General features: G+C 37.2%; 1 protein-coding gene across 6 annotated transcripts in view; it reads right to left on the reverse strand.

Annotated features, from left to right (window-relative positions):
* Positions 1 to 24,447, reverse strand: part of LOC134164213 (hyccin 2) — a 72,324-nt gene that overhangs the window by 35,930 nt on the left and 11,947 nt on the right. For 4 of the 6 annotated variants that reach the window (XM_062619747.1, XM_062619741.1, XM_062619742.1 and 1 more), the window contains exons 2-10: positions 19,309 to 19,410; positions 17,133 to 17,211; positions 14,031 to 14,132; positions 8,559 to 8,738; positions 6,321 to 6,401; positions 5,576 to 5,691; positions 4,880 to 4,975; positions 3,054 to 3,170; positions 2,277 to 2,364 (exon numbers count right to left, since the gene is read on the reverse strand). In XM_062619747.1, the coding sequence (XP_062475731.1) occupies positions 2,277 to 2,364; positions 3,054 to 3,170; positions 4,880 to 4,975; positions 5,576 to 5,691; positions 6,321 to 6,401; positions 8,559 to 8,738; positions 14,031 to 14,132; positions 17,133 to 17,183 (831 nt within the window). In that variant the 5' untranslated portion in view covers positions 17,184 to 17,211; positions 19,309 to 19,410. Of the gene's footprint in view, positions 1 to 2,276; positions 2,365 to 3,053; positions 3,171 to 4,879; positions 4,976 to 5,575; positions 5,692 to 6,320; positions 6,402 to 8,558; positions 8,739 to 14,030; positions 14,133 to 17,132; positions 17,212 to 18,687; positions 18,767 to 18,882; positions 18,907 to 19,308; positions 19,411 to 24,447 lie in introns of those variants that run through there. The other 2 variants (XM_062619743.1, XM_062619744.1) reach the window with 2 other exon arrangements.

The raw sequence follows: 24,447 nt of genomic DNA on the forward strand, positions 1-24,447 counted from the left end.
AAGAAAACCTGTGTGCCTCTGCACTGAAGATGGAGATTTCTATCTGAAACAAGTGCAGTAATCTTGCTTTCAGAGGAAAAGATTGACTGGAACTGAGCTAGTCCCCAGGTCCAAGCGAGCTTGGTTGTACTATTGAGTATTGGTGATTAGGATGCCTAACAACTATGAAACCAATAACCAGTGATGATTAACAGCAATACAAGGGAAAGGCTTTTTCTTGGGAAAAGCATTACTTCCTGCCCTTTCTAGTGCACCTCTGGGTAACAGTGAAAGAAGACCACTCTTACATTACAGCTTTTTAATTCCATTACAGATATTTCATAGCTTTCTGATGCTATTTCAGCACCTGTTCCATTTTTTGGTTTTGTTTTGGGTTTGTTTTTTGTCTTTATAATTCCACAAGCCTAAAACTATTTAAATAAAGAGTATAGATACAGTATATTGTCAAAAATCTTTATCCAAGAGACATACCCAAACACAGAGGCTGTGACAGTTCTCAATGCAATAATGACTAATGGTATTCCCATTTATTATATATAATTACATAAACAGCTTCAGCATAGATACCTAAAAATAATCCTAACAGGTATTTGCCTGAATATTAAATGGACTTCAAAGAATTTGCAGCTGTTAGGAAATCCTAGGCAGAGGCTGAACTGGAAACTTAGCTGGGAAGCTGCACAGATAATATTCTATTTGGTGCCCATAGTTCTATATTTAATATACAGAATTTTATAATGCTGCTAATTTTACACATCTCCGGGAGAATGCAGTGAGGGGAAAGGACTCCAACATTTTAAAATGTCAAATCCCTTGAATATATAGCATGAGGCCAAGGTCATGCAGGTCACTTTTTTATAAAACTGCCAATTTCTTAAAGCTGCTTTTAAAAAATTACAATAAACAAGATAGAAAGCAAGGCAGTGATGAGAGTATTAAGAAGAAAACCCTACATTTGTGCATGCACATGGATGCATGAAAAACCTGGTAACTGGGGAAGGGGGAAAAATTGATGTCATGACATCAGCAACACCAGGTAATGGGATAGAGAGGCAATAGCTTTGGAAAAGCTTAAAGACATTCTAGAAGATTCTTACAATTAGAAGTAATCTCTAAGAACAAACCGCTTAGGAAGGAACAATGAGGTCTGAAAATTGTCGTATCATCAAGTTCCAGACCCTCCTACACACCTTTTAAAGGTAGTAGTTCGATTGGGTGGCCCAATTCAGCAGGTTTAGTATTTAAATTAAAACTTTCAGTCTGATGGAGCGATGAGTCATTTCCAAAAGGAACCAACTATTGCAATAATTCAATGGATACCAAGCATTTAAAATGCAGCAGTGTCAGAAAGCCTGTAGATACATTTTACAGCCAATATTAACTCATCAAGAGAATAATTTTATGCAATTTATTGCAGAAGAGAAGTATCTCAGATGGCCACATAAAAAGACTTTTCCCAATCCACTCCTTTCTTAGTTATGTAAAAGCAGTAAAATTTTACTGCTGTTATTTCAGAGGAGCACTAAAGTCTTCCAACCACAATTCTGATGCAGCAACTGAGACAATACTCTATTTTACTTTATTCTGCTTAACTTTCCCTCTTATTTTGATCCACATTTCTACACCTGACAAAAACCGAAATATCTCAATTCCTCCTGTCAACCTTCTCATCCTTCCAAATCACATTCACCTGCATCCAGCCCAGTTTCACCTCTTTCCCCATTTCATTTCTTTTTATGATCAGAATAGCAAGTATAGTGGAAACTGACAAAACCCCAATCAATCAGATGAACTCCATTCTATTTCTGCTCCTCCAAAGAAGGTAAAGATTAAGACCTATCCTGCTTTTGTTTTTTTTACTGTATTACTAGTTAACCCACACAGCATATTCTCAGCCCCCGATGAAGGTCCAGAAGCAAAGGAAACACCTTTTTTGTAACCAGTGTCCTATGACATATAACCATTTGGTTAAGCTTCTTCGAATTTCTCATTGGTAACTTATGCCAAAGCAACATACATTTTGATCCCACTGTAATACATTAGAAAATCCTAGCTTTCAGCATCAGTGAGTCCTAGGAGATCCCAACACCCTAGCTTATTACTCAAGCAGAAAAATCATGGTATAAATAGCTACATTGAAAACACCAGCTGTTAACAACCACTTGTATTTGGGACTGCAGTAAATGCCCACAAATGCTTTCATTACCAATCCACTTCAGAAACACATCCTTATTCCTCTTTATCATGGCCATAAATTGAAATACATTGTTTCTTACCAGCAGAGGCTGTGAGTAGAGTTCAAGCTGTGCTCTGTAAATTATGTCCTCCAGTACCTCCTGGCCAAGATCCCACTGACCATTATATCTAAAAAGTAAAGAAAGCTATTTATCTTATGAACTCAAACTTGTCTTTTTTCTGCCAAAATGCAGCACTTCAATTATTTGCTTATGTAGAAAGCTCACCAACTGTACGTATACCCCAACCCCTGCACTTCTTTTAAAAGGATAGACAAAACATTTTTTATTCATTTTGTTGGTACAACAAAAAAGCTGTTGTTCCCCGTCACCTCCAAGCAAGACTAAGCTGGACATAATCAGGACAAACTTAAAGAATTAAAAAAAAAAAAATTATGGGATCAAGATGTGAAGGTTAATGCTACTTAGCAGAATTGATTTTCCACCAGAAATAGATTTTGCTACCTTAGAAACTACTGACATTCAAGAGGTCTGCACTTCATCAGGTTATCTTGGCATCCAAGCTCATTACACTAGTGAACAGAAGGTGTCTGGTAGTAATAGAAATTTGTGAAAAGATGAAGCCAGAAGCCTAACTCTCTTCAGCACCTACTGCTGGCCCGCATCACCTAATTCAGTGCTGACAGACATGTTCAAATTATCAGCTGAGTAAGCAAGTAATGCGAAATATATTAACTGAGTTATAAACTTGCACCATGAGTTTAACAACTTTTTTCCAATCATAAACCAAACAGCATTTAACTTTTAATTCATATGAAACCAGACATTTCTCTTTATACAAAACCCCCATCCACTTACATGGCGTAATAAACACCTGTGAGCAGCTGCACCATGAAGTCAGGGTCTAACACCACTCTACTACAGTGTTCTTTCCAGCATTTCTCATGCTGCCGTGGAAATCCACTCACACACAGCCTGAAAAAACACACCATTGTAACAAAATGTTAACCCCACAAAGACTACAAATGTCCACATCACAGAGATTTTAGTTAATTTTTCAAAATTCATTTTTCAAAATGTAACTGCACAACGCAGAACATTCCTATGTTGCTCTCCCAACAATTAAAGCAGTTTTGTTAACAGTGCCTTGAGATCTAGTGTGCTGGTAATTCAGTGTTACTCCCATCTAGCCACTAACTCCATTTTCTTCAAATCATACCAGCTTCTAAGGAATGAGGGTGAAAAGATGCCAGGCACCAAGTAGGAGACTCTCCCAAAAATTCAGTAACCAAACCCAACTTTCTTTAAAGGAAAGATTTCAGTGGTACAGAAGAGAAATATGTCACCTCCCATCTAAATTGTGATGCCAATACGCAATCACCTGTTACCTAAACTTGGGTAACACAGATACTGTATTCTTGATACTGCACTGAGAACTGCTCTCAGCTGCCTTCTAAAAAACTTCTGACTCTTGAAAAAAAGGCCTGCCTTCCCATATACTGCACAGCACTGAGTCTCTGTAAAAAACAGAATAATTTATTCATAACTTTAATATCTGAATCTTCAAAGAAGCAACACATGCCAACTAATATATAATAACCGCTGCACTGCTTCAGAAACAGTAACAAAAAAAATCCCAAGCCTATAAAATGTTGTCTCTCTTCTCTACCCAAGGAGGGGACCTAATTTTCAGATGCAGGAAAATTCAACATATTTGGCAAATTTAGCGTAGTCTGAACTCAAAATGATGGAAGCATACCAAAAATTCACCGGAAAGAAAACAGACTATAATCTTAACTGGATGTGTGTGTTACTACAGAATGTACGTTGTTAGAAACTAGTCTGATCCTTCTTGATAAAAAAACTCAACTGCATGTAATGCTTTTCTTTCATGGCAGTACTGTGCTGAAACAAACAAGCTAAATCAAAAAACATTTCAAGAGATTCTTCTGTTTAGGGGTAGCAGGAGAGAGAATTTATCTAATTTTAGTAAAAAATGCTGGTAAAAACAGGCACATGAGAATATCAGCTATAACTGAGCTTTTTTCAGAACAAAAAGCAGGTATCTTTGCCAACCAGATGCTTCTAAGACTATTCAAGTAGAAGGTTATATAAAGGGCATGTGTAAGAGTTTGAGAAATCACAGTACTGAATTCTCTAGGAAGTGGAATGTTGTTATCAAAGAAAAAAAAAGGAAAAAAGTAAAACCACCACACACAAAACCCCAAACAGACCACTAAAACCCAGGACACCATACAGGCATTCTGTATAAACCATCCTCAGAAGCAAGAAACTAGTATTTGGGAAACAATATAAGAAACTGGTGGTATTCCTCACAGTGTTTTTAAGCTGATCATACTGAAAAATAGTTGAAAGCTATGTAAACCCAAAAAACGAAAACAGCCTGAGTTGCTTCAAATAATTTTCCCCAAACCTGCCTTTTTTTCCTTTACAAAGTTACATAACTAGAATGTAAGCCCATGCAGCAGTAAGATGCTCCATATGTTTTATCTGTAGGCAAATGCAAGCACAACTTCAAATTTATTGTTAAGTTGCAAGACTGACCAAGAGTTAAATATTTTACATTACTAAATGCAACAAAAATTAACTTTTTTTTTGCTGGATGAATATTTAGAAGTCTAGATGAACCCTGCAAACAACTATTTCAAAGGCAAGTGTCTCACCTGGAACCCATCCTACAGAGCGACTGGTAAGAAGAGGCAGGCATATATACAATAGCAGAATTGTAGCACAGCATAAGAAAGCTCAGCACCTCAAACCTGAAAAGAGACAAGAGCAAAACCTTGCATGGTTGAAATTCTTAATACTTCATCAGAATATAACACAAAAATTGTACAACTTGGTCTCAAAAAAAATATCCCACAAAAAAGTGTCAGGGGTAAACAAGCTGAACAAGTCTGCAATGCATTCAAAATTATTTTATTAGTTTCCCCACAGCTGGCTTTAGACAAAGGCAGTCATACAACAGCAGGGCAATTTTTCTCATCCCTAGTTCTATCTATCCACTTCGCTCCATCCCCCTTTTCCTGTGGAAAAAGCAATCACAGCCTCAGAGCCAAAGCTGAATTTTGTTCTACTTCCAGGAAAATTTGAGTTTGCAGACATAAAGCAAAGATATTCCTGGCAGATCCAGAAATAACAGGGAAGTTACTCTCTTCTAAATTAACTAGTAGAAAAACATAGAAAGTTGGAATAAACAATAAAAATACTGTACCTCAAGATTACTAGGACTGTTCCTAGATTTATTTCCAAGCACTTAATGCTGAGAAAAGGACTGAGCAGATAATACATTTGGTCTTCATGTTTAAGGACTTGTCTGCCTAGTGAAGGACCTCTAATGTCAGAACACACCCACCTACCGGTTCTGTGCTGTGAAGGTTTCTCTTTGAGGATGAAGATCACTGTAAACTACCCTGATGAGATCATGCTGACATAGAGCTCCTTCAGTTAAAGCCATGGATCCAATAGTAGAGGGCTAGTAGTAGGTGAAGGGAGAAGGATTGGGAGAAGGGAGAAATCAAGTCGTAAGTAAAAGGCCCCCAAAAGCATTAAACCTTCTAAACACCCAAGCCAAAAGACTCATTTGTCTTGTGACCTTTAAAAATTAAGATTATTCCAGAATACAGTGTATCTAAAAACATTACCTGATTTCATTATTATAAACAGCTTCCATGCTTACAGCAATAGAGCAGGTGAGAGCAATTTTCAACTTTGATTCACATATCCATTTATAGTAAATTTATCATAATTGCATAGACTTCTCATATAGCAACAGTAGAGAAAGAAAAAACATGACTCCAAGTTCAAACTTGTATTAAGGAGTTAGAAGAAGGAAGACTACTTTTATACTAACACATAAGAGGCAAAAAAATAGTCGCAACTAAACACAACTAAAATCTGTTCAAAATGGGCACTATCAACAGAGATTCTTCAACATTTACATTTTCTTCTAATGCTACTGAATTAGATTACACTAATTGCAAGCTACTGACACTGAAAACTTACTGCAACAAGACGCATCTAAAAAGGTCTGCTGCATCAAATGGATCCAGTTTCCATTCCTCTAATAGATCCAATTCTAATTTACTATAGCAGCTCTCTTACCTCATGATATATTGAGGGTTTAGATAACGAAGGGATGGTGAAAGATAAAACTTTGTTGTTTCCATCTTTGTCAGCAATTTCCTGCATTAAAAAAAACAAAACCAAAAGCCAAACAGATGTAAGGAGCTAGGACTTGGAATAATTTTCAACTCTTAGAAGGCATTTAGCAAGTAAGATATGTGTAGTGATGTAGTAAGACTTAATACACACCCCAAGGTCTATGAACACTTGCAGAATACAAACGAATTTACATATAGCTTTTGTAAGTGAGAAAGACCTCTATCACAGACTGTTTTGAAGAATCAGTCTGCAACACCTAGTAAAACCAGCACTGCTCTTTGACCAGCGTGACTTTATCAAAACCAAAAAAGAATAAAAAGGTTTTCTAGATCACCTTTACATTATTATATTTATTTATACTAGAATTGGATAGTAGAGCAAGGATAAACTTTAAGCCCAATGGATACAGGCAAATGAGGGCTGATGAATCACTTGCTGACAATGGGAGTACCTCATAACAAATGCGTCACAGACAGAAGGTGACATCAAGGGGACTGGCAAAGTTTCTTCAGGCATTCTGTCCATAAGAAACACACAGAATGTTTTCTCAAAAGGCTTTCAAAACTGGTCAGATTTTCTAGTTGCTAGGCTACTTGATAAGCAAACACAGCAGTTTTTAAAGCAAACATACTAAGAGCAATTATATAAGACTATACCAAAATGGAGTCTAAAATCCTGCCTTTTCACTTTGTACAGCAAATTTCCAAACAATGAGCTGTAGTCATTCCAGTTTATGTGAAAACTTAGTCCAAGGTAGCACAGTACTTGCAGCAGGCTTTAAGGATCAGAATGGGAGGACAGTTGATAGAATTCAGCAGAACCTGAAAGATTTATCCTTGTCTTCCGCTTTCTAAGAAAATAACTTCCCTCTTTCAGTCTCAGTGTACGTGCAGAAAAATAGGAACAACTTCAGAGGAAAACAAAAATAAATAAATAATCAAAACAGTGGGAGCCACTGCTGATTTTGAAGTCTTTTTCTTCCTGAATCTCAAGAGAATCAAGAAATTACTGTCTTTCAAAAAGAATATGAATCACCAACAGGACTTTTATAGGAACTGCAAAAGGACCTTTTCTCAAACAGCTAACAAAGACAAACGTGCTACTTCAACCCAGCAAACAGTACTAAAAAAGCAGCAAGCAGTTTCAGTATTTTTTTCTAGCTGAATAAATCTAAGTTAACTGGATCTTCCAGTTAGAACTGATCTACAGACACATTAAAAAAATTGTTAAGAATCACAGTTTGACTGTTCTGTGTCTCATGGTACGTAGAAACATAAAACACAGTTTAAAGGAGGGGTTTACTAGGAGTGCCCTAGGGAGTAAACCCTTCCTAGTAGAGGGAAGAGCAATGTTTCAGCACAATGTTTTTAAGTCCTGGAACACAGAAATTCCCATTAGAGAATGTCTATCTTGGCAGTATTCCTAAATTTATCTAACAGCCTCATAACATTATAACAATAAACATTTCCAAGCTAAGGTAAGGATATAAAAAATTACTTTACATTTAACAGCCAAATGTTATCACCTACAGTTGTGAGGATGGAGGCACGAACCCAGAGGTACATTAATTGCCAGCTGTAGTTTCTCCTTCCCATGATTTCTGACAGTTTCGATACATTCCACCCCCACATACAGTTACATTAACTTATTCTTAAAATAACTTACTTGTTCCACTCAAGACAACTATTTACCTCAAATGTACACAGACATATATCTAAGCACTAGCATGCAGAGTAGTTTCAGCTTCAAATTACGCTTAAAAAAACATACTCAGAGTTAAGAGGGGGGATGGAGGGAAGTGGCACATGAAGATTGACCAAGCATATTGGCCTGATAATCATCTCCACAGAAAGTTGTATTTTTCCACGTTAAGGAGGGCTACTTGATTTCCTTACAAACAGAAGTATAAGACAGATCAATAAAGCCCGATAAAGATGATCCTTTTTGGTTAAAATGTCTGCCCCCAAAAGATTACCATAAAAATAATAAAAACCTTTGCAAACATGTTCTTACTAAACCTTCATTACACTGTGCTTTTCTGCAGATTAAACATGCTTTCACGAAAGTGTATTATAATTTCAAATATATTGTTTCGCTAATTTACTTTATTCCTAGTGGTCAGTGACACAAAATCTCAGATCAATGTTTGCCTCATGCATTCCCACTCATCTCACTTACCAAGTTGTAAATGCCAAGCAGCAGTGCTTCAATGCAACCATTACTCTGCCTATCCCTGCTGGCAGTAAGACGCAGATATACCCAGATCAATTCTGGCAAAAACTGCAGTGTGAATCTCTTGAGCCGAACTTCAGAACTACGGTACAGTTCAAACAGCTGGTGACAAACAGGCTCCAGGAGCTGTAGAAAGGCAAAAAGGCTAATGACTTTACTGTTAGGCTTCTCTAACAAGGGAGAATGAAACAGCAAATATAGGGGCTATATCATATAGCTACTGCAGCCAGTAAAAAAGATGCTCCTTGATAACAAGTGAATGAACCAAAATGATATCTGCATTCCTTTAAAGAAAATCTGTAAGGACAAACCCAAGGTGCACTGGTATGCATACTGGGAAATGTGGTCTTACTACAAACACTACAGTCTTGTACTTTGAGAACATCATTCCTCAGTATGAGACTTATTTTGCATACATGTACTAATTTAAGACATGTGACAGACACACAGCTTGAACTACGCGCACCACAAAACTTTTATGGTGCTGTTACAATGTTTCTAGAAGTACAAAGGTTAAAGATCAGCTGGTTTCAGTGCAAGAATCAAATATTGAGTCAGTATGATATAAGTACAAGAAAATCCCTGCTATTTTAAGAGTCTATAATGACAAACTATTAGTTAAGCATCCATAAAACGTAAGGGGGGGGGTGGCGACGGAGGGAATTCAGCATCCAGAAAGATGGGGGCATCCATGTAACCTAAAGCATCTATGTTAATATAGAAGTATTACATAGAAAATAGAGGCCAGAATCTCAACTAAGTGTTCTGTTCGTTATAACTATATATGCTTTATGCAGCTCTCATATACATATACAGAACCATAGAATAGTTAGGGTTGGAAAGGACCTCAAGATCATCTAGTTCCAAACCCTTCTTCCACAGGCAGGGACACCACACACTAGACCGTGTCACCCAAGACTCCATCCAACGTGGCCTTCAACACCGCCAGGGATGGAGTATTTATCACTTCTTCGGGCAACCTGTTCCAGTGCCTTACCATGTTAATATTAAAATTAAATTACATATATAATTTTTAGAGCAATGCTCTTTCCATAATTTGTCTATTCATCAAAATTTTAGTAACCAGAATTTCCTGTAGATTCCACTGTCACTCTTCTGTTATGCTGTATGAAGATGTACTTCTGCAGTTTGTTGTGAACCATCCATCCCCTCAGAAAAAAACACTTTGAAGAAGTCCCTTGCTATCAGCAGAGGGACAGACTTTTTTTACAGATGATTAGTTTCAGTGTTTGGTATACGTGCAATGCCGTAAATCTGTATGACTGTGCAACTTCACATACATGTATGTAGACTTACATGTTACTCTCGCATATTAAACATACAGAACATCAATCTGACAGATTTTTCTATCAAAATAGCTGCCTTAACAGGGCATCACCCAGGAAAGGGTGACTGCATTAGGTCTGTTTCTAACACAGTATTCTTGTCAGTGAAGCATGCCATTTTAAACCACTGATTACATAAGCCATAACATGACATCTAGAATAAAACTTTGCTCTCAGACAGATCTCCTATTATACAAGGCTCTGAGTATAAGTACCTTGTGTAACAAGGCTTCCGATTAACAGCCTAGTTACTCTTAGCTAGAAGCCTGCTTTTACAACTGAAGCAATGGGAGACTCACACATGAGAGGGAAGGAAGAAAGGTGATACTGACAATGTTGATACAGAATGAGAGAAGTCCAGTCATCTGAAGCACAAAATTTTTTACAAGCCATATATATAAAATACCTTTCCACTTAATTTTTGTTTTGGGATCTACATTAAATTAGAAGCCCATAATTTTTTTATTGCAATCATTTTAGCAAAATGATGCTAGGGCTTTCTCTATCAAGTAGAGTGTGTATTTCATACCTACATAGCACTTTCCATTCAAGAGATGCATAAGTATATTCTTTCTTAACATTTACTTAGTAGAAATTTCTATCTAGAAGTGACAGTATTAAAACTGTTACAGTAAATGTTCAAATCCTCAGAGACAGAACTCTATCTTTCCTTTATGAAAGGCCCAGCACATTTTAGATGTTCAAATAAAAAAAATAAAAATAAAATGGTTAATGAATAATTCAGAGATCACTGAATGCATTTGTAGGTTTTCTTTTAAAGAAAATAAAAGCAAGAAGCTAGTTTAAAGAAGTAGAAACCTATGGAAATAACAGATACAAAAATATTTGCAAGGAGATAACAGGCACAAGAAAAGCTAAACAAATATTACCAGAAACCAGACATATACAGCAGCATTGCTATAAATGGTGCTTCTATTAGATTAGAGATGACAGCAGCCCAAAGCTGTTTCCTTTTGAAGTTAGCCATTAAAAACAGTGGAAGAGAATAATTTAATTTTTGCTAAAGTCAGATGAGACTCAACCAGAGCAGTTACTGAGTTTATTCTACGTTCTTTCAAACAAATATTTTATATTTTTTTTTTCAATAAAAATAGCGAAACCATACTCCCTAGAAAGATACCAGCAATATCCAGTCACTGGTGCTGCAAGCATGTAAATACTCCTCATTTCTCACAGTAATCATTTTAGTTGTGCAGAAGGTTTAACAACTGCAAATTACTTAGATGAAAACCTGAAAGTTGTCTGTAGCAACTACTATAGCACTTTTGGTACATTCAGAGCTTTAAGTCCACAAGAAAAAGCTGCCATCCTAAAAAAAATGCTACAATGGAAAAGGCACAAACACCCAAGTTTATCTTGTCAAATTACAGTATGATCATCTCCCACCTGGAAACACAAAACTTGACACTGTAAGAAAGAACAAATATTTTCCTTGCATCCTAGTTACCTGGCTTTTCAGAGAACCAGCCTCTTCCAATTAATTTTCTCTGAATATAAATACTGAGAAGACACTGGATAAACAGAGGAAACAGAGCTTCTGTCACCAGTACTGGGTGTATACATGAACTAGCACACGCTTTTTTAACCAAGGAGATCTTTCAGTCCAAAGTCAAAGGAAACTGAGTAGTAACACAGCAGTCAGCCAAAGAATCCCAAGTAAAATGTCTCTTACAACCGTACACCTGATGAATAGCTTTAGTTTGGTTTAATTTGCAAGTTTGCCATATTTTAAGAGCCATCTCTTGAAGTTAAATATGATGTATTATAAAATTTACAACAAAGATTTGAAATGCTTGCCTTTCTGATGAATTCAATAGTGGTAGAAAATAATGTGCTCATTTTAGGCGTAAGTATAACATAATGGGTGAAATTAGTTATCTGAAGAGTCAGGGAAGTGCTTGGCATTGCAAAAGTGATCCCATTTTGTTTCAAGACTAAGTTTTCCTGGTTAAATTTAAATAGCCCCACATGAATATTAAATGCTTATATTACAGTACTTTATTAACTTAAAATCCACACAGCATTTAGGTCTACAATCATAAAGCAACTCCAAAAATTTAAAATATCTGAAAAAAAGCCAACAACCCAATACTTCAACAGTATTTTACTTTAAAATTCAAATGTTATGCAAAAATCAATACATTATTCAGTTAAATAAGCTGTTTATGAGCAAGATCACGCTCTACTCTTTATGTAACTTTCTGTTTCAGTCAGTATCTTCTCCATATTCAAGAAAGTCAGGGAATTTCCTAAAATGTTAACTGCAACAACTGTACTGAACCTGACAGTATGCTTGCTTCCATTTGATAGCTCTCAAACTGGTAGACAGCTGTCAAAAAAGACAAAAACCTTGGTCACATGTTTTGGTTCCTAGAGCATTCTGGTTCCATGTTAAATTAATACTACTAGTCCTAAAACAAAATTGGGTGACTGCAGAAAAACTCATGTTTGCCATAAACAATTTGCCCCTTCCAGAAAATTTAAAAAATGGGTCCTTTATGATTAAGCTGTACTGAAGAAATTCCTTGTCCAACAAGTTTAAGAATCCAGCAAGTACATTTTTAGCATAGTCTACCCATAAGCTTAATGTTCATAAGTAATCAGTTATCCTTCTAACAAAATGCCCTATAAAGTGTATTTTTAAAAAATCCCTCACTTAAAGCCAAGTATCGCCCCAGAATTATGCAAAATAGTGAATTTATTGTTGTTATACTCCTTGTACGCAAATAAATTTGGAAGAGGTGCAACAAAGAAATAATTCCTTAACAAGCAGAACCTGAAATTTATCACCTGTGAGTCTGGGATTGCTTATCTTACACCTGGTATCAGAACCAGGCCCAAACAACAACAGCAGTTCCAAAGAGCAATACATGACAAGCAGCATGCAATACCCTGAGGCTACTGTTCCACCCTCAAGAAGATACTCTTTTTGCAAATCTGGGTCAGGCTTTTTTTCCATCATTAAAAAAAACCTACTCCAATGCTTATTCTCAAAGCAAATGAAAGCTTTTACATTTTCAGAAGTATACACACACAATTATACATCTACACACCAAAAAACAACAGGAACAATGGTGGCTTCAGGTTGGAAAGAGAATTCTTCAATACCAAGAAAAAGGTCACAATGCAAGTAATTTGTACCACTGAAATCAAGTTGACAGCTATGAAGCTTGCCGGTTTGTTTTTCTGTATCGCATAAGCATTATGCAATCTCCTTTAAGCTCAATCAAGCATTCAGCTTCCAGAAGCAGCCAAACTGTGCTTAAAAGAATAAAGAACTTCCTTACTATGTACACTTGCCATTTAATTTATAAATATACAGGAGATCACAGATGATAAATAAAATGTTTTGAAGCATTTTATCTGAAGTAGATTACATAGCAGAGAACAGCACACTTGCACAATTTTTTCAGAAGTTATATTTCACACAATTTCCCAGAAATGCTCATAGCAGAAACCAATGGAACAGAAAGCTCAGTTTAATGCCCTTTGCAAAATGAATTACATACAAGGGTAGGCTAAATTTTCATTGTGTATATTTATATTTTGGGTCCCGGTTCTGCTCTTGTTTACAGCAGTGTAAAACAAAATTACACAAACATGATACTATGATAAGCAAAAGATGATCTGGTTATTTTAATAGGATTTGATAAATTCATTCCATCTTCCACTGTAATAAGCCACCAGGTGAAAGCACACTGATCTTACTGAGTTTCACTGTAAGGCCTAGTTTTCTCTGTTATGACTGAAAGGCATTTTATGGGAGAAAAAAATAAACCTCACAGTGTAACAGTCAGCTGTGCAAGTAAAATCTAGCAGACAGCATAAACTGTATTTCTGGGAGCAGATGAGGGTCTGTTTTACCAGAAAGTCATTAAAGTAACTGTCAAAAAACCAAGAAAGTAAAAAGAGGAGCAATACCTGTGTTAAACTACATTAGGAAGAATTGAAGTATCTTATTCTTCATCTCCATTTCTCAATTACTTTAATTTTAGTTTCAGAGGTAAAGATGTAAGTATGTGAACAAAAAATGTTTTTTAATGTCTCATACCTCGTTATTTGGGTCTTGAATGACCTTATAAAGAGCTGGTACCAGTGTTTTTTTTCGGTGCAATGTAGCTGCATAGCTGGAAATTTGTGTTTCAGGTAACACCTAAAGAAAAAAAAACCAAAAAAAAACGTTACCCAGATAAATCAATGCTTCCAAGCATTAAAGATCTCCACAATGGATTTAGTCTCATCCCAATATTCAGAAGAAGTTCCTTAAGTTCAGTAAATGTTCATTCACCACAAGTTCTTCTCCACACAAACAGAATTTGGGGTCACACACCAACTTTCAGAGTTAAATCCAAAAGCAGTTTCACATTTAACTTTCACAAAACCATTAGCACCAGCTTAATATACACACTCTCCTTCTTGCTATTCTGTATTTAAAAGGCACTTTTCAAAGTCTTTATCAAATTAACCTGAATTATTTAAGAGGTGTGGATAATCTAGAATGTGCATGGACAGCCTCAAGTCCCACCAAGCAACCACATCTGTTGATTTTGCATCCTTGGCACCTCAGCAAATTTTCAACAGCATGTAATGACTTACTCTGTGTCACGAATAATGTGAAGAATTATTAATTCTTAATTTAAGCAAGAGATTAATTTCATATCAGTCATGAAATATGTTTATACATTATCCTGTATTTCATTGAGTAATTATCAATATGCAAGACATCTTAAAAAAATCATAGAATCATAGAATCGTTAGGGTTGGAAAGGACCTTAAGATCATCTAGTTCCAACCTCCCTGCCATGGGCAGGGACACCTTACGCTAAATCATATCACCCAAGGCCTCGTCCAGCCTGGTGTTGAACACTGCCAGGAATGGAGCATTCACAACCTCCCTGGGCAACCTATTCCAGTGCCTCACCACCCTAACAGGAAAGAATTTCCTTCTTATATCCAATCTAAACTTCCCCTGTTTAAGATTTAACCCGTTACCCCTTGTCCTATCAGTACAGTTCCTAATGAAGAGTCCCTCCCCAACATCCCTATAGGCCCCCTTCAGATACTGGAAGGTTGCTATGAGGTCTCCATGCAGCCTTCTCTTCTCCAGGCTGAACAGCCCCAACTTCCTCAGCCTGTCTTCGTATGGGAGGTGCTCCAGTCCCCTGATCATCCTCGTGGCCCTTCTCTGGACTTGTTCCAACAGTTCCATGTCCTTTTTATGTTGAGGACACCAGAACTGCACACAATACTCCAGGTGAGGTCTCACGAGAGCAGAGTAAAGGGGCAGGATCACCTCCTTCGACCTGCTGGTCACGCTCCTTTTGATGCAGCCCAGGATACGGTTGGCTTTCTGGGCTGCAAGCGCACACTGAAGCCTGCTCATGTTCATTTTCTCATCAACCAACACCCCCAAGTCCTTCTCTGCAGGGCTGCTCTGAATCTCTTCTCCGCCCAACCTGTAGCTGTGCCTGGGATTGCTCTGACCCAGGTGTAGGACCTTGCACTTGGCATGGTTAAACTTCATAAGGTTGGCATCAGCCCACCTCACAAGCGTGACAAGGTCCCTCTGGATGGCATTCCTTCCCTCCAGCGTATCAACCGAACCACACAGCTTGGTGTCATCGGCAAACTTGCTGAGGGTGCACTCAATCCCACTGTCCATGTCAGCAACAAAGATGTTGAACAAGACCGGTCCCAACACCGATCCCGGAGGGACACCACTCGTTACTGGTCTCCAGCCGGACATTGAGCCATTGACCACAACTCTTGGTGTGTGGCCATCCAGCCAGTTCTTTATCCACCAAGTGGTCCATCCATCAAATTGATGTCTCTCCAATTTAGAGACAGGGATGTCGTGTGGGACAGTGTCAAACGCTTTACACAAGTCCAGGTAGATGACATCAACTGCTCTACCCCTGTCCATCAGTTCTGTAGCCTCCTCATAGAAGGCCACCAAATTGGTCAGGCAGGATTTCCCCTTAGTGAAGCCATGCTGGCTGTCACCAAGCACCTTGTTGTTTTTCATGTGCCTTAGCATGCCTTCCAGGAGAATCTGCTCCAAGATTTTGCCAGGCACAGAGGTGAGACTGACTGGTCTGTAATTCCCCGGGTCATCCATTTTCCCCTTCTTGAAAATGGGGGTTATATTTCCCTTTTTCCAGTCATCGGGAACTTCACCTGACTGCCATGATTTCTCAAATATGATGGCCAGCGGCTTTGCAACTTCATTCTCCAGCTCCTTCAGGACCCGCGGATGGATCTCATCAGGACCCATGGACTTGTGCACGTTCAGGTTCTTAAGATGGTCTTGAACCAGGTCCTCTCCTACAGTGGGCGCAAGGTCTTCATTCTCGCGGTCCCTGCATTTGCCTTCCGAGACTTGGGTGGTGTGGTCAGCTCATTTGCCAGGGAAGACTGAGACAAAGAACTCATTCAGAACCTCAGCCTTCTCCAAATCCTGTGTAGCCAGTTCTCCCGAGAGCTTCCTGAGGGGGCCTACATTCTCCCTAGTCTGTGTTTTATTTGCTGTGTACTTGTGGAATCCCTTCCTGTTATCTTTAATACCTCTAGCTAAGTTTAATTCTAACGGGGCCTTAGAAAATACTTCACATTCTTCATGAAAACATAATTTTATGTAGACCATACAAAAAAGAAACAAAAACACAAAAACCCACAAACAAACAAAAAACCAAACCAAACAAAAACCCAGCAGGGAAATATTTTTCTTTAATATTTTTTTAAACTCCAAACATTTCTACTGTTTTTAGTTTTGGGTGTGGTGGTTTTTTTTGGTTTTGTGGGCTTTTCTGGTTGGTTGATTGGGGTGTTTTTTAATAGAAAAGTTGCGCAATTAGAAATTCGGGCAAGATTATCCAGATGGTAGTTAAATTCTATAGGCTTGATCTATACAGAAATATATGCTTTTAAAACAGCCACATAGTTACAGCAACATTCTGCTCTACAACAATAAAAATAAATTTGTTTATTATGTACCAGCTGACTAATTTACATAGACCCTTCCATGCTTTAAGCATCGTAAGTTGAAAGAGCAAGATACTTAAAGTGTTACTCAATGGATATTAAGAAAACAAAACAAAAAACAGTGTTTAGTGGCATAAAGTCAATGCTGTAACTATCATTCATCTCAGCTGACCTTGAATTCTGACAGCCATTCTTCCACAACACCTCGTTCTGATCCCAGCATTTTCTTACTACTTTTGCTTTTCTCTTACCTTTTGAACAGAAAAAAAAGAAATTAAAGAGTTCTAGCAGCAAAACTTAGTTTTGTAAACTCCTACGCCAATGAAAAGTTGTTAACATATTTCCAACAGAATTATATAACATTAAACAGGAAAAGTTGCATTTTGGACAACTGGTCCCATTTTCTAACAATGATTAAACTCAGAGTTTTAGTCAAAAGTACTGCGCATTAATGGGGGAGGAAGAAAAAGAAGGATTGAGTGCTTCAGGCCAAAATACACATTATTTAAGACAAACACATCATCCCATTCTTGCTTCCTTACCAAATATACTACAAAGAAAAGACAAAGTAAAGAGCATTATGGAACAAATCATGTGAGACATTATAATGACAATTCTAGATACAGACTGTAGTAAAGAATTTTCTTAAAACCAGTTATTAGAAATCCTAACAGCAGAATTTTACTCCTTAAACCTCATTCTTACAGAATTTGGAGCTTCCCATTAAACAGCAAGATTTAATTCTTCTAAAAGCATGCTGGAATTCTCAGAAACTAAAACACAGAAAACTTGCAAGGACAACTGCTGTTACTATTTTCTATTTCATACACAAGTCATTCTAACATCTTTCAATTTCCCATAGATTTAATTCTCAAGGCAATAGCAAGAATTTTACAATACAAGGCATCACTGGACACTTTTGCTTGATGTTTAAGTAAGTCTAAACAACAACTGTCATCTTATCTCTCTGCTTGTTTTGAGAAAAGGTTGACAATGCCTGGAAGTCAGTAGGGTCCCAGAAAATTTTCATCTTAGGAAGTGAAATGAAGCTATAGCCTAAACCTAGAGACTAAAATATAATAGTGACCTGAAAAGGAATAAATTGAGGAGACAGTAAAATATAAGATCAGTTTGAAGCCATACTAGACATATGAAGTGGTGATTCTGACTTAAGGTTTCATCAAAAGTTTATTTTTGAGAGGACCTGAAGGTTAACAGCTGCCTGAACAGAAACAAGAAAGAGAAAATCCCTGAAGGGACACCGCATTTTAAGAGATACTATGGTATATCGCTGTTGGTGATATTGCTATATAACAATAATATGCCACAAAGCTGTCACACAGTCATGTATCTTCGCATATTTTTCCTAAAAATTACAAATGTTCATCAGCTTCAAAGCCTGCTTCTTTTAATAAATATTTTTTCCTTCAATACAAATTTTTCTGACATTCCTAACCTGAGATAGGGAAAAGAAACATTTCCACAGCCATATAACAAGATGAAGACTGCTATAATCATGTTTAATTCCATAAACATTTGTTTATCAACTTCATACAAGTAATGTAAAGAACATATTAAGTGCTACTATTTGTAGAATTTATTGTAAAATTTATAGGAAAAAGGCAGGTAAACATGAAGTGAATTATTTACTTTCTACAGTTTTCTTTTAAATTGTATTCTGAAAATTTAGGCTCAAGCAAAAATTACTGGTTTGATATAAAAGTTACATCATGGAAGTCCTATGATAAATGGCCTTTAAATAGCCAGACTACATGACTGGAATCACTTGTTCTGGTCTCAGAACATACATGCTTTGATTTTTGAAAAGATTTGTATTTAAAAATAGAGAGGTATTCAGTAAATGGAAAGTTAAGTAAGATATAAAAAAATTATTAGAAAGCTGCAAGTTCAATGTTAACAACCTTGTATGAACAGGGCTACATGCAGCATCTCACATGGCCCTTGACAGCAAGTCATTCAGAGAACACAAACTCCTGTGGGTAAGGAACTGCCTCACATTACTAAAGCACGGTTAAATATCCTGAAAGATACCAAATTCAGAAATAACATTAATTTAAATTCAAGTGGCACTTGGGGGACTTACTGCAGCAGAAGTGCTGAGAAATCATTCTATAAAATAACACCACAAAACTAAGTAGATTTCTGCAAAGGTTTCCCAAGACATCCTTTTCAATAGATAGGGAAACAGATACGAGTCATCAAAATGAGGCATGGATTTAATTTAACTTAAACCACACAGGACATGGTACAGAAGAAGCTGAGATTTAGTTCATTTTGCTTGGGGGCAAAAAAAAAAATTCTACAGAAAGTGCAACATTCAATTTTACCTCTTTTAAGAAGTCAGTTTTCTAAAGGAGGAAGAGGAGGAGGAATGCAGCAGTTTTTCAACCTGGGATGCATTTGTCAAGTCTTCAAGTACTGCCTGTTTTCTGAAAGGTAAAAAGAAACTCTGATGATCACAAATAAGGAGAAATATAGTAAAGCAACAATAATGCATATATTTTTTGATCTTAAAAACTGAAGTTCATCAAATCCATTAAAGCATATGCAGGTCCATCTGTAAGAAAGGAAGTTGCAGTAAAAAAGAAGAAAAAAAACACAAAACAAACAAACAACAACAACAAAAAACCCCACACAAACCACAACAAACCCACACAAAAAAACACAGACAATAAAACCACTCATCATTTCAGCAGGAAGGGGGAACTGCCTTCATCTAAAAATACAACTGTCACCTATGCGGAAAACCCATTTGAGGTGCACAGTACTATAAGCACACTAGAAAGGAAAACTGAAGCACCAGGTCTTAAGAAGAACAGTGCAAGAAAGATGAAAGAAAAGAGTAATATTTTTATAAAATGTGAGTTGAACCAATACCCTGACTTTGGAGAACAAATTCCTCTTAACTGGATTATATTGAAGACTATTCCTTACTATCATTTTCTTAATACCTATTCCTTACAAAACCAAAATTTCAATGTCATCGCAAAAATCATGTATTACACTAAAGAGTTCACCTTTCACTGAACAATTCCCTCATGCTGAGCATGAGGTAAACACCACACAAATGACCCCAATCTAGGTAAATTAGAGGATTTCAGTATATGGAGACCTGTAATAGGAAACTGAAGTACATGGACAATTGGTGCATTCCATTCCATACAGCTTATTCAATTAATTACTTTTTTTAAATTACTAAAAGACTTCCCCTATTAACTAGAGGTAGGTTAACAGGAGGTACCATCCTTTTCAAGCTACACTGTGACTGTTTTTATCACAGGATGGTACACAACAAACCAATGTCCTCTATGAATTGTCAAAAAATCAGCTATTGTTCTGGGATTTTGTGCTTGGTGTTGTTTTTTTTTTAATGCAATTCCTTGCAGAAATCTTAATTAACAGTTGTGAATTAATTAAATTCAAATTGTCATCTTCTTTCCCTGGCAATATTTGAGAGGTTTGAAAAAAAACACATACATTTCTACCCGATAGGCACACTATAGCTGATTACCTACAGATTTTTAAACACGCAGAGGAGACCTGAAAGACAAATACATATGTATCTATTTAACTGAATTATCAGTTGTTTCCTGTAATTATCAGGGACACATCTTCAAGACAGATTATCAGGTCCGTAAGAGTTGATTCAGGACTTCTAGAAACTTCCCAAGTTTTACAACAGGCTAGAAAAAACCTTTACAGGCAGACATGATGCCTGTATACACCGTTCTCTAGAAATGTCATGGGGTCTCATCTAGCTCTAAGTTATCACACTTGCTAACCAGAGGTTCAGTTGCACTTAACCTGATAACCCTGTGTCAAAACCAAAGATACAGATCCTGGAAGTTCACCAGGCAGGCCTTTCCACAGCTGCATTAAGTTAGACATCATTTTTTCCTGGATAGGAACTTGAGTTATTTTAGCCCCAAAATAAGAATCACAGTTATATATCAGCGAATCAGACATGGGAATTTCTACTTCTATACAAAAGGACTAAGCATAAGTAGAAGTGCACAGATCCAGTTGGAGAATCAGGCTGTAACAGTTCAAAATTTTTCATTAACTTGTCAGTTTGCTTGCAAACCAAATCCACAGGGTTTCTAGAACTGAATTTAAGAAGAAGATAATTAAAAAAAAACATTTTACATTGCATCACAACTGGGATGTGGGTCAAGCTATTTTATACATGGAGAACAGTAAATTACTGTCCTTAAATCAGAGGCAAACATCAGATGTAACTCACAGCCAAAAATTCCCCTGTGATTACTTCATCTTGGAAGATCCTATTCAAACCTGGAGGCAAGTAGCTGCTCTCCTCCAGCACTTGAGGATATCAACTTGAGAGATTACATCAAGTACTTATGAAGTTGACTATTTCCTTGGAGAAACCTTCCAAGGGGGAATTAAGATTATGCTTAAAAACAAACTAACCAAAAATCAATGACAAAAAAATCCCATCAAAACACAAATCCCCCTTCTCTTTATGCTCCATGAACAACGGTATGTATGAAACTATAGCACAGCTCCAACAAAAGCAAAACATGTATTTGATAAATCCATACCAAATACTATTGCATATTTTACGTAGCAGCAAGTATTCTTTGCCCTATAGCATTACAATTCAGACTGCAAGGAAAACACTAAGCAGGCTAACTTGCAGAAATAAGTAAACACACAAGGCTATCAAGAAACATACGCATCAGGCCAGTAAAAATGCAGTAGTTTGGAGTAAGAGAATACTACAAGTAAGTAAAATCAATGAATTAAATTAGCAATTCTCCTGAGTCAGGATTGAACTTGGTGTATCTAAAGAAATTACAAAACCAAGGAGTTGCCAGAATGATTCAAATGCTTTACTGCAAAATCTGTAGAGATCCCAATGTTCCTAATATGTTGTCAAAAATGTCAAGTATCGTAATAGCGTTAACATCTAACCTACCTAAGAAATTAACTCCTCCTACAGAAGTCTACTAAGCCTCAGAAAAAGTCCACATACAGCCGTCTGTCAAACAATTCAACTCACATAAAGTTAAAAACTGAACCTGCGCTGCAATTTGGGTGCAGTCTGATATCATAGTTAAGCCCATCTAGTGGCTGGCAACCATGAAAAAGGAGAAGTTGACCCTCCCCAGTAATGCACATAATTCTCTCTCAATGTTTGTGCCATGCACTGACTTTCAAGTAAGCCCTGTTTGGGAACTTCTTCCAGTGTAAGTGAGATTCAGAACCAAAGCTATACCTGCTGCCTAGGAAATCAGCACCTTGAGAACAACTGCTGAAGCACAGAGCTTATTCTACACCCTTTAAGATCAATGCCAGAAACAAAACCCAATGCACAGTGTCTTCTTACATGCAATACAGTAAGATTTTAACAGTTCTACTTTGGAAAAGCAAAGAATTTTCAACGTTATATGTGATAACATCCAAAGTATGCGAAGGATTAGAATACAGGGCAACTACCACAGGAATCTGGTGCTTGTTCATCTCTGAAGGACACTGTATAGTGCTTTTTGTGTATTTGTTAGGAGAATGGAGAAAAGAGTTTTACACAATAGACATCTATTGAAGAAGTGTATTGGGCCACCCCTACTGTACAATTTACCCATTTTGAGTCAATGCCTCACTTCCACATGCAGCTTTGTGTGGCTGCTCCTATAAATACAGCCAGTTGTTTTGACGCTTATAGAATGCTTTTGATGAGGTGTACATTAAAGACCAATAATATGAACTATATTCCAGGAGGAAAAGCACCTTATCTATGTGTCAGTCTTGCACCACATTTATAGAAAAAAAGAAATATAAATACAGCCTATTCATTACTCCAACGCTGCATTTGCAGCCTTCTTGGAAGGCTTCTGCAGATGTTAAAGCCTGCTTTGCTCATGTGGCTCAAAAAGGATACAGGCAGATAGTTCTGCTGCACCAATACAAATACAGTCCACACCTATTCCAGCTAGGATTACTCTACCAGTTCTGTTTCAGGACAAACCATCTCTCCCTTTTGTGTCATCTGCCTGGATATTAAAAACATTTTTAAGGACTTGCACAAACAATCAAGATAGTCAGGTCATAGATTTACAGCACACTAACTGCACTGATCCCCCACATGAACATTTAACAAAGGCACGGTGAGCATCTTAGCACAGTGCCCAGTGGCTGTGCACACCCTCCAAGTGCTGCCCCATTCTGCCCCAGCAGACTGTACTCTAGGATTCTCACATGTGCATCTGTAAAGCACACCTTGTGCTTACATTCACCCCCAGTTTGCTGTGTTTTGAGGGGGGGGGGGGAGGTAGGGGACGCAAAAAAAAAAAAAAAAAAAAATCAAGCACCATGTGTCTCTAAAATAAACTGGTTAGCTGCATTAAATCCTGTGCATATTCATTCAAAGTAGAAGCCACCTGAACTAAGAGTACTAGATTTCATTTCCATACTGTTCCTGTCTCTCCCAAAGCAAACAAAACACAGGGAATATAATATTTCTCGTGTTGGTTTTTAAAAGCTTAGATTTTTTCCTACTATGGCTCAAAAATTCTTATAATATGTAGGACCCATAATATCTAAGCAGAAATTTAGTTATCAGAAACAGTAATAATTAAATATACTAAAAAATATTTTAGCTATGGACTGATAAAGATCCCTTAAACACTGAACGAGCAAACAAGTTCACATTCATTTTTCAGGTGGAAACACAGCCACTCAGTGTTAAAATCAAACATAAAATTCAATTACTGAAAAGCTTCCCCCAAAAAGCACTGAAAACTAAAATTTAAAAGTTTTTTCCTGAATTTATTTATTTGGTATAAAGTGGCAGAATGTAAGACATAAGGCTGTTAAATCATTGGACCTGGAACATTCACGCTCAAAATTAAAGCTACAATACTGTTCTCAAAGGAAGTCAGCCTTGCATTATGCATCTGCCAATTACAGCTGAAATCTAAACAGAATCTTACCAAGCAAAAGCACTCTCCTAGCTCATGATATGCACACAAATCATAGAATCAATCAGTGAGGTTGGAAAAGGCAAGCATTGAGTCCAATAATTAACCTAACACTGCCAAGTCCACCATAAGCACATATCCCTAAGTGCTGCATCTACAGGTCTCTGAAATACTTTCAGGGTTGATGACTCAACCACTTCCCTGGGCAGCCTGTTCCAAAGCTTGACAACCCTTTTGGCGAAGAAATTTTTCATAATACCCAATCTGAACCTTCCCTGGAGCAACTGCAGGCCATTTCCTCTTGTGCTATCACTTGTTACTTGGGAGAAGAGACCAATATCCACCTTACTATAACCTCCTTTGAAGTAGTTGTAGGCAGTGGTAAGTTCTCCGCTGAACCTTCTTTTCTCCAGACTAAACAACCCCAGTTCCTTCAGCCGCTCCTCACAAGACCTTTGCTCTAGGCCCTTCATCATCTTTGTTGCCCTTCTCTGGGCACGCCTGAGCATCTCAGTGTCTCTTGTA

The sequence above is a fragment of the Pezoporus occidentalis genome, unplaced genomic scaffold (genome assembly GCF_034315485.1).
Source record: "Pezoporus occidentalis ecotype Australia unplaced genomic scaffold, CSIRO_AGI_Poc_V1 ctg213, whole genome shotgun sequence".
Lineage (NCBI taxonomy): Eukaryota > Metazoa > Chordata > Aves > Psittaciformes > Psittacidae > Pezoporus > Pezoporus occidentalis.